This window comes from Equus przewalskii, chromosome 29 (genome assembly GCF_037783145.1).
Source record: "Equus przewalskii isolate Varuska chromosome 29, EquPr2, whole genome shotgun sequence".
Lineage (NCBI taxonomy): Eukaryota > Metazoa > Chordata > Mammalia > Perissodactyla > Equidae > Equus > Equus przewalskii.
In genome coordinates, this window is record NC_091859.1 from 39,125,525 (window position 1) to 39,141,909 (window position 16,385).

Genomic DNA, 16,385 nt, shown 5'->3' on the forward strand with positions numbered 1-16,385 from the left:
GGCCCTGCTGGCTTTCTGACTCAGTGCCAAGGGGCACACCAAGTTCCCTGAGTGCTGAGAGCTGGGAGCTCCCTGCCATGAGGGTGCCTGGAAGACGCTTGTGTAATCCCTGGCTGGGATGCTGTTGGGTGGGCTTCTCTGGCATTAGAGGTGTGGAGGGGCTGCTTTGGCCCTGAGCACCTGTGGTCCCCAAGCTGTTACCTAAAGGCACCAGGGGGTCTGCCTCACTCAGGTAAGTGGACAGTCATTGGAAATCTTTGGCACTATCGGTGTGCTCAGTCCAGAGCCAGTCAACTGTGGGGGTGGGGACTGGTGGAGAGGATGGCAGTCCCTTTGCTCCAGCCGGGCTCCATGCTAACAAGGTCATGGTTCCAGAGTTGGAACAGGAAAGCACGACTCAGACGCAATTTGGTAAAAACCATCTCCTGGGCTGAAAGGGAAACAAGGCCCATGGCATGGTGCGAGTGGCCCAGAGTCACAGAGTGCCCTGGGAGAGCAAAGACGAGAGCCAGGGTGTCCTCTTCCATGGTCCCCATGTAGCCTCCATCTGCTCTGGCCATCTGACTCTCACATGGGTCCAAGGCTGACCCATGTCCCTAGGGCGTGCCTGTGGCCCAAAGGGCTCATTCTCTGCCCCTGGCCAAGCCTCCTGAGAGCCCAGCCTTCACAGGCCACTCAAAGGGTGGTGTTATGGGTTGGAGCCCAGACTAGTGTCCTCCTGCGACCCTAGCCTGTCTGGGAGCCAGCTACTACTGGGAAGATACCTATTATCATCCTTGAGGGCCTGGGAATGGGAGCCCTTCTGATCTTGGGGTAACTAAGAGGCTCAGGGAGGTGCTCACTCCTGGACTGCCATCAGGCTTCCTAGGGAGGGTGCTGGCACCTGGAGGACTGAGCCTGGGTGTTAACCTGGCACATCTCTTCCCAGCCGTCCCTGAGTTCCCAACCTATTGGGGTGTCATAGATGAAGTGGGACAGCAGACTTGAGCGCGCTGGCCGAGCTCCTGGCCCTTTTTGGGGTGGGTAGTGTAGGGGCTGGGATGAGGGCATCCAGGCCAGGTGACTTCCTTGTACTAATGGGTAAAGTCAGCACATTTGGAGGGTTCAAATCCTGCACACCGTAAAGCAGTGACTGGCCCCTCACCAGCCCCAGGGAAATGACCCTGGGAATATTCTGCTAGATCACCATGTCTCTGTTTTCCTGGAGCCTCAGGCCATGCCAGATCATTCATGCTAACAGTGTGACATGTGATGGGGACCCTTCATCTCCTTGTATCTGTCTGGCCTCTGGAGGGGCTGGAAACTTTGTAACTCCTGTCAGCCACAGAGGTGCTCCACGCCTGCGACACCAACCTCAGTAAAATCACTGGACGCTGAGACTCAGTTGTGTTTCTCTGACTGACAATGTTCTGTGTACGTTCACACTTTATTGCTGGGGTATTAAGCACTGTCCGTATGAGTCCCCTGGGAGAGGACAAATGGAAACCTGTGCCAGGCTCTCCTGTGTCTCTGTCTGCCTGTTCTATGTGCCTTTTACTTTTGCTGATTTAATCTGTATCCTTTCACTGTAATTAACCATAGCTGCTATAAATGGAATGTTTTTGTCCCCTAAATTCATATGTGGAAACCTAAACCCGAGCATGAAAGTATTTGTGAGTGGGGCATTTGAAGCTGATTAGATCATGAGGGTGGCATGCTTCTGAATGGGATTGCTGCCTTTATAAGAGAGAGCCCGGAGGTGACGTCAGCAACATGGTGGCATGAGCTCATTCAGGACTTTCTCCCCTCCAAGTTATGACCGAAAAAAGCAACTACTTTCCAACCAAAAAAAAAAAAATCCTAATAACAGAAATTGTCAGAGACCCACAGCAGCCCAACGAGGGAGGGCAGAGAGGCTGGAGCTGCCCTCGGAGGAGCTGGAACGGGGTAGGAGAGAACTTCACTCCCACCCCTAGAGACAGGGATTGCTGCCTGGGGTGCGAGAAGGAGCAGGGGAGGGGCCGCACGTCCGGGGATCGTCCAGGACACCCACCGCTGGTGCACTGGAAACCCTCTAATGGGGGAAAGCTTTCACGTGGGGGAGCCCCAGCAAGCCAGGGCCCCGGGAGACCAGAGAGTGAGAGATGACCCCAATCCAGGTCACCTTACAAGAGAAAGTGCCCCTCCTCCCCAAAGCCATGCTGCACGCAGCCCTCGCGGCTGAAGGCGGAGGGCTCAGAACGCAAGGCTCTCAACCCCCCTCTAGTGGTGACAGGCTGTAACTGCTGCAGAATAATAGCATCATGTGCAAAATCAGCTCCTCCACCATCCAGCAATTTATAAAAGCTCCAGTCCAAAAGGAAAACAATAAAAATACAGAAGTAGGTCCTGAGGACTTGGAAATAGGTAAACTAAGTGAAGATGAGTTCAAAATAGCCATCCTCAAAATATTCAATGAGGTAAAGGGAAATATAGAGAAACAAGTCAACAAGTTCTGGAGTTACTTCACAGAAGAGCTTGAAATTATAAAGAAGAATCAATTAGAAATACTAGAGATGAAAAATACAATGGATCAGGTAAAACAGAATACAGATTCCCTGAATGCCCGTGTAGATACCACAGAGGAGCAAATTACCATAATCGAAGATAGACAGGCTGAATGGCTCCAGACAGAGGAAGAAAGAGAGCTAAGAATTTTAAAAACTGAAGAAAATCTCAGAGAAATAGCTGACTCAATGAGAACATGCAACTTAAGAATCATCGGAATTCCTGAGGGTGTGGAAAAGGAAAATGGAGGAGAAAGTGCACTCAATGAAATAATAGAAGAGAACTTCCCAAATCTAGGGATTGAGAGAGAAATATGTGTGGAGGAAGCTTTCAGATCTCCTGATTTGTCAATGTAAAAAGACCTACTGCAAGGCATATAGTAGTAACAATGGCAAGAATGAATGATAAAGAAAGAATACTCAGGGCAGCAAGGCAGAAGAAAATAACCTACAAAGGAACCCCCATCAGATTTTCAGCGGATTTCTCTACGGAAACCTTACAAGCTAGGAGAGATTGGAGAGACATATTCAAAACTTTAAAGGATAAAAATCTTCAGCCAAGAATACTCTATGCAGCAAAAATATCCTTCAGATATGAGGGAGAAATTAAATCTTTTCCAGACAAACAAAGGCTAAGGGACTTTGTAGTCACAAGACCTCCACTACAAGAAACCCTCAAGAAGGCTCTCATACCTGAAAAAAGAAAAAAAGGGAGAAAGCGGTCACAAAACACAGAGTAGGGAGACAAATAGATAGAATCTGAATAGGATAGCAAATATTCAACTATAGCATTAGGATAAAGGGAAGGAAATCACCAAAGCAAGGACAATCTTATCACTCTAACCACAAACTCACAACACAAGTTGGAGTAAGAGGTGAAAATAATAATTTAGGCGGGAAAGAGGAAAGGGACTGAAACAAGTCTAGGCTAAGGAAGTAAGAAACCACCAGAAAATGGACTATGTTATACACGAGATTCTGAATACAAACTTCAGGGTAGCCACTAAACTAAAACACAGAACAGAGACACAAAACATAAATAAGGAAAAATCTAAGAAACCCAGCATAAGAAATTGCAGAAGTCAATGGGTAGGCTAAAACACGCAGGCTGAGAAACAAAGGAAACACAGGGAAACCGGAAAATGAGCAACAGAATGACAGCATTAAGCTCTCATGCATCAACACTCACCACCAATGTAAATGGATTGAACTCTCCAATAAAAAGACACAGAGTGGCAAAATGGATTAAAGAACAAGATCCAACAATTTGTTGCCTCCAGGAAACACACCTCGGCTCCAGGGACAAACATAGGCTTAGAGCGAAAGGGTGGAAGACAATACTCCAAGCTAATAGCAAACAAAAGAAAGCAGTTGTCACAATACTTATATCAGCCAAAACAGATTTCAAGATAAGTCAGGTAAAGAGAGACATAGAGGGACGTTACATAATGATCAAAGGGACATTTCATCAAAAAGAAATAAAACTTATAAATATGTATGCACCCAACACAGGAGCACCAAAGTTCATAAAGCAACTATTAACAAACCTAAAAGAAGATATCAAAAATAACACAATAATAGTAAGGGACCTCAACACCCCACTCACATCAATGGACAGATCATCCAGACAGAAAATCAACAAAGAAACAGTGGAGCTAAATGAAAAGCTAAAACAGTTGGACTTAATAGACATATATAGAACACTCCATCCAAAAACAGCAGAATACACGTTCTTCTCAAGTGCACATGGAACATTCTAAGGATAGACCATAAGTTGGGAAACAAGGCAAGCCTCCACAAATTTAAAAAAATTGAAATAATAACAAGCATCTTCTCTGATCATAATGCTATAAAGCTAGAAATTAATTACAAGATAAAAGCTGAGAAAGGCACACAGATGTGGAGACTAAACAATATGCTATTGAACAAGCAATGGATCATTGAAGAAATTAAAGAAGAAATCAAAAAATACCTGGAGACAAATGAAAATGATAACATGCCATACCAACTTCTATGGGATGCAGCAAAAGCTGTATTAAGAGGAAAATTCATCGCAATTGAGGCACATCTTAACAAACAAGAAAAATCCCAAATCAGCAATCTGAAACTACACCTAAGTGAATTAGAGGAAGAAGAACAAACAAAGCCCAAAGTCAGCAGAAGGAGAGAAATAATAAAAATCAGAGCAGAAATAAATACTATTGAAACAAAAACGGCAGTAGAAAGGATCGATGAAACAAAGAGCTGGTTCTTTGAGAAGATAAATAAAACTGACAAACCCCTAGCCAGACTTACAAAGAAAAAAAGGGAGAAAGCTCAAATAAACAAAATCAGAAATGAAAGCGGAGAAATAACAACAGACTCCACAGAAACACAACGGATTATAAGAGAATACTACGAAAAACTATATGCCAGCAAAATGGATAACCTAGAGGAAATGGATAAATTCTTGGACTCCTACAATCTCCCAAAGCTCACTCAAGAAGAGGCAGACAATTTGAACAGACCAATCACAAGGAAAGAGATTGAAACAGCCATCAAAAGCATCCCAAAGAATAAAACCCCAGGACCAAATGGCTTTCCTGGGGAATTCTACCAAAATTTCAGAGAAGATTTAATACCTATCCTTTTCAAGCTATTCCAAAAAATTAGGGAGGATGGAACACTTCCTAACACATTCTACGAGGCCAACATCACGCTGATACCAAAGCCTGAGAAGGACAGCACGAAAAAGGAGAACTACAGGCCAATATTGCTGATGAACATAGGTGCAAAAATTCTCAACAAAATTTTGGCAACCAGAATTCAGCAATTCATCACAAGGATCATACATCATGATCAAGTGGGATTCATACCAGGGACACCGGGATGGTTCAACATCCGCAAATCAATCAACGTGATACACCACATCAACAAACTGAGGAATAAAAACCACATGATCATCTCAATAGATGCAGAGAAAGCATTGACAAGATCCAACAGCCATTTATGATAAAAACTCTGAACAAAATGGGGATAGAAGGGAACTACCTCAACATAATAAAGGCCATATATGACACACCACAGCCAACATCATACTCAATGGGCAAAACTGAGCGCAATCCCCCTGAGAACAGGAAAGAGACAAGGATGCCCTCTATCACCACTCTTATTTAACATAGTACTGGGTCCTGGCCAGAACAATCAAGCCAGAAAAAGGAATAAAAGGAATCCAAATGGGGGGGGGGGGGGAAGAAGTGAAACTCTCACTGTTTGCAGATGACATGATCTTATATCTAGAAAACCCCAAAGAATCCATTGGAAAACTTTTAGAAGTAATCAACAACTACAGCAAAGTTGCAGGGTATAAAATCAATTTACATAAGTCAGTAGCATTTCTATACTCTAATAACGAACTAACAGAAAATGAACTCAAGAACACAGTACCATTCACAATCACAACAAAAAGAATAAAATACCTCGGGGTGAATTTAACTAAGGAAGTGAAAGACCTATACAATGAAAATTACAAGGCTTTTCTGAAAGAAATGGATGATGACATAAAGAGATGGAAAGACATTCCATGCACATGGATTGGAAGAATAAACATAGTTAAAACATCCATTCTACCTAAAGCAATCTACAGATTCAACACCATCCCAATCAGAATCCCAATGACATTCTTTACAGAAATAGAACAAAGAATCCTAAAATTCATATGGGGCAACAAAAGACCCCGAATTGCTAAAGCAATCCTGAGAAAAAAGAACAAAGCTGGAGGCATCACAATCCCTGACTTCAAACATACTACAAAGCTACAGTAATCAAAACAGCATGGCACTAGTACAAAAACAGGTGCGGAGATCAATGGAACAGAATTGAAAGCCTGGAAATAAAACCACACATCTATGGACAGCTAATCTTCGACAAAGGAGCTGAGGGCATACAATGGAGAAAAGAAAGTCTTTTCAACAAATGGTGCTGGGAAAACTGGACAGCCACATGTAAAAGAATGAAAGTTGACCATTCTTTTTCACCATTCACAAAAATAAACTCAAAATGGATCAAAGACCTAAAGCTGAGACCTGAAACCATAAGGCTTCTAGAAGAAAATGTTGGCAGTACACTCTTTGCCATCAGTATTAAAAGGATCTTTTTGGACACCTGTCTTCTCATACAAGGGAAACAATAGAAAGAATAAAAAAGTGGGACTTCATCAGACTAAAGAGCTTCTTCAAGGCAAGGGAAAACAGGATTGAAACAAAACAACAACCCGCTAACTGGGAAAAAATATTTGCAAGTAATACATCTGACAAAGGCTTAATATCCATAACATATAAAGAACTCACACAACTCAACAACAAAAAATTAAACAACCTAATCAAAAAGTGGGCAGGAGACATGAACAGACATTTCTCCAAAAAAGATATACAGATGGCCAATAGGCACATGAAAAGATGCTCATCATTGCTGATCATCAGGGAAATGCAAATCAAAGCTGCACTAAGATATCACCTTACACCCATTAGAATGACAAAAATAACTAAAACAAATAGTAACAAACATTGGAGAGGTTGTGGAGAAAAAGGAACCCTCCTACACTGCTGGTGGGAATGCAAACTGGTGCAGCCACTATGGAAAACAGTATGGAGATTCCTCAAAAAATTAAAAATAGAACTACCATATGATCCAGCTCTTCCACTACTGTATATCTATCCAGAGAGCTTGAAGTCAGCAATCCCAAAAGTCCTATGCACCCCAATGTTCATTGCAGCATTACTGACAAGAGCCAAGACATGGAAGCAAACTAAGTGCCCATCAACAGATGATTGGATAAAGGAGATGTGGTACATATATACAATGGAATACTACTCAGCTGTAAAAAAGAACAGAATCGTCCCATTTGCAGCAACATGGATGGACCTTGAGGGAATTATGTTAAGTGAAATAAGCCAGATAGAGAAGGATGATCTCCGTATGACTCCACTCATATGAGGAATTTAAGCCTGTGGACAAAGAGAACAGATGAGTGGCTACCAGGGGAAAGGGGGGGCGGGGGGTGGGCACAAAGGGTGAAGGGGTGCACCTACAACACGACTGACAAACAATAATGTACAACTGAAATTTCACAAGATTGTAACCTATCATTAACTCAATAAAAATTTTTTTAAAAAAAGAAAGCAATTAGATTTACAATAGCATCAAAAAGAATAAAATATCTAGGAATTAACTTACTCAAAGAGGTGAAAGACTTGTACCATGAAAACTACAAAGCACTCCTGAAAGAAAGTAAAGAAGACACAAGAAAATGGAGACATCCTACGTTCAGGGATTGGAAAACTTATTCTTGTAAAGATGTCAACACTACTCAGAACCATCTACAGATTTAATGCAATCCCTATCAAAACCCCAATGGCTTTTTTGCAGAATTAGAAAAATCAATCTTGAAATTCATATGGAGTCTCAAGGGACCCTAAATAGCCAGAACAATCTTGAAAAAGAAGAATAAAACTCATACTTCCTGATTTCAAACTCGCTACAAAGCTACAGTAATCAATGCACTGTGGTAGCGGCATAAAGACAGACACATAGACCGACGGAAGAGAACAGAAGGCCTGGAGACAGACCCGCATGTACAGTCCAATGATTGCAACACGGGTGCCAAGACCATTCAATGGGGGAAAGGACAGTCTTTTCAGCAAACAGTGCTGGGAAATCTGGATATCTTAACGCAAAAGAATCAAGCTGGACCTTCACCCAGCACCATATACAAAAAGTAATTCAAAATGGATCAATAGCCTACATGTAGAAGCTAAAACTAGAAAATTGTTGGAAGAAAACACAGGAGGAAGGGTTCTTAACATTGGATTTGGCAGTGACTTCTGGATATGACACCAAAGGCACAGGAAATAAAAGAAAAAATAGACAAATTGGACTTCATAAAATTAAAAAAATTTGTGCATTAAATATACTATCAACAGAGTAAAAAATGAACCTACAGAATGGGAGAAAATAGTTGCAAATCATATACAGTCACATGTCGCTAAATGACGAGGACAAGTTCTGAGAAACGTGATTTTAGGCAATTTTGTCATTGTGTAAACATCATAGAGTGTACTTACGCAAACCTAGATGGTATAGCCTACTACACACCTAGGCTCTATGGTGCTTATCTTATGGGACCACCATCGCATATAGGGTCTTTTGTCGACTGAAATGTTATTATGCACCACATGACTGTATCTGATAAGAGATTAATGTCTAGAATATATAGAGAATTCCTAAAACTCAAAAACAACAACAACAAAGCGCACAACTTGATTGTAAAATGGGCTTGAATAGGCATTTCTACAAAGAAGATATACAAATGGACAATAAGCACATGAAAAGATGCTCAACGTCCCCCATCCTTCTGGAAATGAAAACCAAAACCACCATGAGATAACACCTCACATCCATTAGACTGGCTACTATCATCAAAACAGAAAAAGCAAGTGTTGACGAGGACGTGGAGATTCGGAACCCTTGTGTACTGCTAGTGGAAGAAGCTGCTGTGGGAAACAGCCCAGGGTTATATGTCCACAAACTGAAAGCAGAGTCTCAGAGAGCTATTTGTACCCCATGTGAACAGGAGCGTTATTCACAGTAACTGAAAGGCGGAAGCAACCCAGCGTCCATCCACGGAGGAAGGGAAAGCAAATGTGGTCTATACGTACAATGGAATATTATTCAGCCTAAAAAGGGAAGGAAATTCTGACACATGGTACAACATGGCTGAAGCTTGAGGACATCACGCTAAGTGAAAGAAGTCAGTCACTTATCACACAAATACTCTATGATTCCTTGCATGTGAGGTCCCTAGAGGAGTCAAATTCACAGAGACAGAAAGTAGAATGGTGGTTGCCAGGGGCCATGGTGGGGGGACATGGAGAGTTATTGTCTAACGGGGACAGTTTCAGTTTTGTAGGATGAAGAGTTCTGGAGACGGATGGCGGTGACGTTTGCACAACAATATCATTACTTAATAGTATTGAACTACATTCAAAAATGATTAAGATGGCAAATTATACGTTGCGTGTATTCCCCCACTAAACACAAAATGTAGAGACTCAAACAAATGTGACAATTTTTCTTTTTTTTTTTGAGGAAGATCACCTGAGCTAACATCTGCTGCCAATCCTCCACTTTTGCTGAGGAAGACTGGCCCTGAGCTCATATCCGTGCCCATCTTCCTCTACCTTATATGTGGGACGCCTACCACAGCATGGCCGATGAGCGGTGCCATGTCTGCACCCGGGATCCAAACCGATGAACTCTGGGCCGCCAAAGCAGAACATGCGAACTTACTGCTGGGCCAGCGGGCAGGCCCCACAAATATGACCATTTTGCTGTAGGAGTAAAAACCAGGGGGGTGGCCTGTGCAGCAAAAGATTACTCAGTAGGTTTGGGATTTTAATCCCTGCACAGTCAAAAAAAAAGCCTGGCCCTTGACCCTTAGGATGACCTGCCTGTCAAGTGTCTCTGTATCTGTGGCCCTGGGACACACCACACAGTTTATGTCAACAATGGGATTTATGCTGGGGGCCCTGGGCCACATTGTTTGACCTTGAGAGAGGCTGGAGACTGAGTAACTGAGGTCAGCCATGTGGGCTCTCCGAGTCTAAGTGACTGACTTCCAACAAAATCCCTGGACACTCAGGCCTGGGGGAGCCTCCCTGGTGAGCAAACTCTCTGCTCGTGTCACACATCACTGCTGGGAGAACTGAGCACTGTCTGCACGAGTCCTCAAAGAGACAGCTGAAAGCTTGTGCCCGCCCTTCCTGAACTCCACCAACCTGCCTTTGACCACTGCTGATTCAGTCTGGATCCTTTCTCTGGAAAGACCATAACCGTGAGTATAACAGCTGTTCTGACTCCCGTGAGTCCTTGCAGTGAATCCCTGAACCTGAGGGCGCTCCCCCACCCCGGGATGGGCTGATTCCATCAGAAGCCCATTCACACTACTCCTGCTCCCTGACACCCAGGAGTCAAGACCTACATGGACTCAGTCACAAGCCAGGGCAGCCAGTGTTGGGTCTGCATGAGTGACTAGGGGGTAAGCTGTCATCTTATGAGCCTCAGTATAGCCATCTCTCAAATGGGGTCAAATGCCAGGTAAGGCTGGATCAAGGAGAGGTAGGATCTGTCCCTGGGGAGGCTGCTGAGGCAGCATCGCTGCCAGAGGCTGTTCAGGGTGCTCAGGTGGGACTCAAGCCAGGTTGGAGCCATCAGAATGGTTTACTGGACATCAGGGCCCCTGTGAAGGAGCAGGTTGGGGGCTTGGTGCCCCCTCTAGCGGGGCTCAGCGCAGAGCTGGTAGGGGTTCGGGGTTACCATGGAGCCAAAGACACCGTGGTCGCTGGGGCGGGGCTGCCCAGCGGGCACCGAGAAGCTGAAGCGCTGCAGGAGGCAGGTGAAGAAGAGGAAGAGCTCCATGCGGGCCAGGGGCTCCCCGAGGCACGAGCGGCGGCCTGTGGGTGGGGATGGGGGTCAGCGAGCCTGGGGGCCTGGGCTCCACGCCTCCAAGACTCCCCAGGACGGGCAGCGAGCCGGGCTCCCCACAGGCACCTGCTGAGAAGGGCATGAAGGCCTCCTGCTTGACGAAGCGGCCCTGGGCGTCCAGGAAGTGCTCGGGGTGGAAGCGGAAGGGCTTCTTCCAGATGGTCTCGTCCTTCAGCACCGATGACAGGTTGGTGATGAACACGGTCCCCTGGCAGGAGATGCCTGGTATGGGTGGGGTCAGGGCTGGATGACTCCCTGGCCCCGCCACCAAACACCCACAGGCCACACTCCCTGGCTGGTACACACTTGGACTCTTTCAAGTCACTAAAACCCAAGGAGATCACGGCACCCTCTCTGTCCCCATGGGAGGGCCAAGTGACCTAGCTCCCATGGAAGCCCTCACTGCCACCCGTCCTTGCATGCACGGGCTCCTCCAGCAAACTTGGGTACATTTTAGTGTTTCTTACCCCCACCCTAACCCTGGAACTTGGGCTCCTAGTGTACACCACCAACCCTGCCTCTGCTTCATCTCCACACCCAGCCAGGCTAGACAGTCAGTACCAGTGGAAATGAGAATTAGGTGGCTTGGGTTCCAGTCCTGGCCCCACCTGGCAATGGCCATCCTGGGGCTACGAGGGGGCAGATGGGGCTGAGCTGGGCTGAGGAGGGCCGCAGGCCTACCTTGGGGATGAGGAAGCCCTGCACTTCAATGTCACGGGATGTCATGTGGGGTACACCCAGTGGGGTGATGTCCGCAAAGCGCTGCACCTCATGGACCACGGCCATGGTGAAGGGCATGCAGGCCTGGTTCCCCATCTCTGGTCGCCGCGCCTGCCCTATCACCTCATCGATCTCCTGTTGGACACGGCCTGGACAGACAAGCGTCCCCACAGTCGTCAGAACCCAGGGGGCTGCACCCCACCCTCCTCCTGACTCCTGTGCAGGGGCTGCACCCACATGGAGGAGAAGGTCACTCTGACCTGTGAGCAGGGCCCAGCCTCTGCTCAGAGCACCTGGTGGCCAAACCAAGCTCAGGGTCCCCAGCCTGTCCCTCTCCTCTCTGTCCTGTCCCACCGGGCCCCCAGGCTGGGCTCACGCTGCACATCCGGGTGCAGGATCATGAGCAGGAGGGCCCAGGCCAGCGTGGTTGAGGTGGTCACCATCCCGGCAAAGAACAGGTCAGCCACCACCAGGTGCAGGTTGTCATCATTGAAGCTGCTCTCAGGGTTCCCCTTAGCCTGGGCCATGCAGAGAGGGTGGGCTCAGGGACAGAAGGAGGAAGCCCCTCAGTGGCCTCCCACTCTGTACCCATCAGCCTGGATACCTTATCACTTGGTGATAAGTATGCCCCATCTTACCTGGGCTCACCTCATGGGCCCCTCAACCCACCACCTGTGTCCCTGGTGGCTCACCTTCTCCACCTTGTCCTGGAAGGCGTCAGTCAGGTCTCGGGGAGGCTGGGCTGGGTCCCGGGTCATCCTGTGCTCAGCAACCAGCTCATCCAGCTGGGCCATGAAGGCCCTCTGCCCAGGAAAGACCTTGGCGACCAGCCCTGGAATGTGCAGGAACATGGGGATCGCGTTCAGCACCTGTGCGGGCCAGAGATGTTGGGTGGTGGGTCCTCCCCCTGCTCAGTTGTTCACCTCCAACAGTCAAGTCCCAGCCGCTCCCAGGGTGTCACCACCATTGACCTGATTTCTCCTTAAATTCGTACAACCACTCTCTCTCTTGCCTAGGACTCAAGAGGATAAACCTAAAATCTACATCTCACGGGTTCCAGAGGCTTCCACTGAAGGAGGTAGAGGTTCCTTAGCTCCCTCCTGGGCCCGCTGACCCAACACCCCTCTGTACAAATCCTCCTCCACGGGGGCCCATTGCAGGGCGGAGGCCCCCCTCCACGGAGCTCGCCTGCAGGGCTCCGTGGCCCTCTACTCCCCGCACCTGGGGCAGGAAGCCTGACTGTTCCTTCAGGAAGTCCTCTGTTAGGTCCAATAATTTAAGGAAGCGCGGGTCGTTGTAGTCGAAGCGGCGCCCGAAGGTCAGGGAGGCGATCACGTTGCTCACCGCTTTATTCAGGAGGGCGTCGGGGTTAAAGGGCCGTCCTGGGAGGGGACGGTGCAGGTCAGGGGGTCGCCTCCATCTCCTCTTCCCCAGACTCCATCCCTGTCTCCTGTCCCTCAGCCCAGCACTCACCGGCCTGGTTGGCGAAGGCGGCACAGAGACAAGAGGCCTCCTGGGTCACCCACTGCTCCAGGGACTTCTTGCCCATGCCGAAGTTGCGCAGGGTGGACACGGAGAAGCGCCGCTGCTCCCGCCAGGTGTGCCCATAGCGGGCAAAGATCACCCCTGGGGGCGGGACGGACGTGGGCGTGGCTCAGCTGTGCCCCGGCCCCGCCTCTGCGCGCGCGCTTTGCTCAAGGGCTGGTCTGCCATCCCCCCTGCTACAGGTCAGATCTGGGCCCCCTTCCCCGCCCTTCTCTGCCCGCCGGTTTGGTGAAGGCGTGGCACCTGCACAGACAGCCTGGCCCCTGTTCCGCCCCCTCTAACCTTGTTCTCCTTGCCACCAAATCGCGCCCACTTTGCATATCCTTCTGGCTGGGGACAGATCCCAGCCTCTGCCCTCCCACATTCCTCGCCAGCTCTCCCCACGGGGACAGGTCTTGGTCCTGCTCTTGCCTCTGCCCACCGCGACTCGCTTCCCTTTCACGGAAAGTCTAGCCCGCCCCCTGCCCCGCCCACACTGACTCCATTCTCCTCCTTCCCGCCCACCCGGACGTCCCCTTCCTGCTCCCAATGGCCGGGCCCGCCCACTCGCTTAAGGCCCCGCCCACAGCTCCCTCCCAACTCTTGCTTGGCACAGACTCCTTCCTGCACCTGCCGCCCCCACAATTTCTTCCCTTGTCCTGCAGGTCCACCACCCTGTAGCCACTTGACCCTGCAGGGTCTCGGGTCACTGGGGGCCCTCTCCCCGCCTGGCCGCTGTCCTCCCCTCCTCCTCTTGCCTTCCGCGTGCGGCCCGAAGCCCAGGTGCTGCATCACCGGGAAACGTGGGCGGTCGGAGGTGTCCTCGCCGCGGTGCACCAGCGCCTCGCGAATGGCCGCCAGCCCGTTGAGCACGACCACGGGCGTCCAGGCCAGCTGCAGGCTGAACACGTCCCCGAAGCGGCGCCGCAGCTGCAGGCCAGGGTCAAGGGCGTTGGAGAAGTCCCGCCCCACCCTAAGCTGTGGGACCCAGTCTCCTGCTGCTACTGTTGGGGCTTCCCTGAGCCGCCAGCAGCGGTGGGGTGCCAGGAATTTACCTGGCCTTGTGACACTAGGGATCACAACCTGTATGGTGAAGGACATCACGAAGTATCCGACCACCTAGCCACGACTTTACAGAGGTCACCAACATTGTCGGGTGGGCTAAGCTAGCATCTCGTTTCATAGGTGAAGAAAGTGACGTTCACAGAGATCAGTGGTGGCCAAGGTCTCATAGCAGCAAAAGCTTTGCTTATTTATTTATTATTTTTTGTTGAGGAAGATCAGCCCTGAGCTAACTGCTCCCAATCCTCCTCTTTTTGCTGAGGAAGCCTGGCCCTGAGCTAACGTCCGCGCCCATCTTCCTCTACTTTATATGTGGAACGCCTACCACAGCATAGCATGCCAAGCGGTGCCATGGCGGTACCCGGCAGCCGAACCGGTGAACCCCGGGCCGAGGAAGCGGAATGTGTGAACTCAACCTCTGCGCCCCCACGGCCAGCCCCAACAGCAGCAAAAGCTTTGAACCTAGTCACTGTCCCCTCTCCTCTCAACCTCGATTTCCTGATTAAATGGGGCTCATGACCAGACTCCTCTCCCCCAATCTCAGGACCTTTCCTCCTGATGTCATCAGAAGGGACTCAGGATCACATGACTTAAGCTCTGTCCCACTGCATCCCGAACCCGCTGCCAAGGTCCACCCCCTCCAGGCCTTTGCCCTCTCTGACCTTTGATGGAAAAATTCAAACTGTCCTCCAGGCCCTGCCCAGCTGCTCTCCCCCAGGAGGCCTCTCACACCTGCCTCCTCCTTTCCACCAGCTCGTTTGTCCAGCCTGTGGCTTCACGATGACCTACTGTCTGCCGCTAGGTGGGGTCCCCAGGTACTCTGCTGCCAACCCCCACCTTCCTCACCGGAGTTAAGCAGCAAAGCGTGTCCTGGAGGTTCACCTGCAGCAGGTTGCCCAGCCCAGGCAGGGGCATGGGGCCTGGGGGGTAGCGGGGAGCCCAGCGTTGGCGCCGGTGCATCAGGTCCACCAGGAGCAGGAAGATGGCCACGGCCACAGCCAGCGGCCCCAGTGTCTCCCCGGTCAGCAGCCCCATACCTGCCTCAGTGCACACTGGGCTCCTCTGGACACACTGGCGCCCCTCACCACACCAGGCACCAGGATCAGGCCAGGCAGGTCACTGTCACCAACCCTGAGGGTGTGACCAGCCTGGGCTCTTTATAAAGGGAGCTGAGACTGGCCTTTGCCCTCTGCCCTGAGCCAACACGTTGGGATGACTGTGCCGCCAGAGGGTTCAGGGAGGGGCCAGGGAAGTTCTTTGCAGGCGTGGCACAGTGGGTCTGTCCCTGCTGCTCCTATCCAGATGCTTACCCTGGTTGGGGTAAGAGAAAAGGGAATTCCACACCTTGAGCCAGATTCCCCAGCACTGTGCAGGCTCCCAGGGAGATCCGGGGGTCTTTGGACTAGATCCTCCCCCACACCTGTCACCTTAGCCTCACCCTCCCTAATGGGGTCACAACCTCGTCCCGAGAACACACCCTCACCTCCCCATATCTCACCTGCCTCCTCCCGAGTGACCTTCACCCCCCACGTCTGTACTGGCCCTGGCTGTGGGGAGGCCACAGGATCAGAGGGACCCCAGGTTGTGATGGGGTGGAAAGAGGGTTGATTAAAGTTCTCCACGTCCCTCACTTCACTCTACTACACTCAACACACACAGACGCAGATCCCATACTCACAAACCACTCACTCGTTCAGACACTACCCACATGCTCACAAACTGACACACATCACAGGCACACACACATTACACACTCAGAAACCCACGTACGCACACATATTAATACATGCACCACTTAGACACACACACAGACCCGGCATGAGGGCACCTGTTCTCATTGGTTGCATGGGCTCCACCCCTCCTTTCCTTGCCTGGAGGCAGCTAGCAGTGATGTCAAGGTCCCTCACCTGGCTGGCTCGTGGCTCAGCTTCCTCCGTTTCACCTGGTCCTGGCTGTGGCAAGTGTGAATCTCCAGTGGGGAGGCAGCAGGGTTGTTTTCAGAGCTCCCTTGTCACTCACGCAGCCTGTTCAGAG

At 49.6% G+C, this 16,385-nt stretch overlaps 1 protein-coding gene across 3 annotated transcripts; it reads right to left on the reverse strand.

The window, feature by feature from the left end:
• Positions 1–9,209: 9,209 nt before the first annotated feature.
• LOC139080245 (cytochrome P450 2D14-like) lies at positions 9,210–15,510 on the reverse strand. Of its 3 annotated transcripts, none has more exons than XR_011534581.1 (9): positions 15,198–15,497; positions 14,048–14,219; positions 13,239–13,391; positions 12,987–13,147; positions 12,458–12,634; positions 12,142–12,283; positions 11,727–11,914; positions 11,112–11,267; positions 9,210–11,014 (listed from the first exon to the last, which is right to left on the reverse strand). XR_011534581.1 is itself a non-coding variant. In XM_070599651.1 (9 exons), exons 1-9 carry the CDS (start codon positions 15,384–15,386, stop codon positions 10,836–10,838), a joined length of 1,503 nt encoding a protein of 500 aa, XP_070455752.1. In that variant the 5' UTR covers positions 15,387–15,510; the 3' UTR covers positions 9,210–10,835. The 3 variants fall into 3 exon arrangements, 2 of the variants coding, with proteins under 2 accessions (XP_070455752.1, XP_070455753.1); XM_070599651.1 differs by having other exon boundaries at positions 11,112–11,253; positions 15,198–15,510; XM_070599652.1 differs by lacking the exons at positions 14,048–14,219; positions 15,198–15,497 and adding an exon at positions 13,593–13,777 and having other exon boundaries at positions 11,112–11,253.
• Positions 15,511–16,385: the final 875 nt, after the last annotated feature.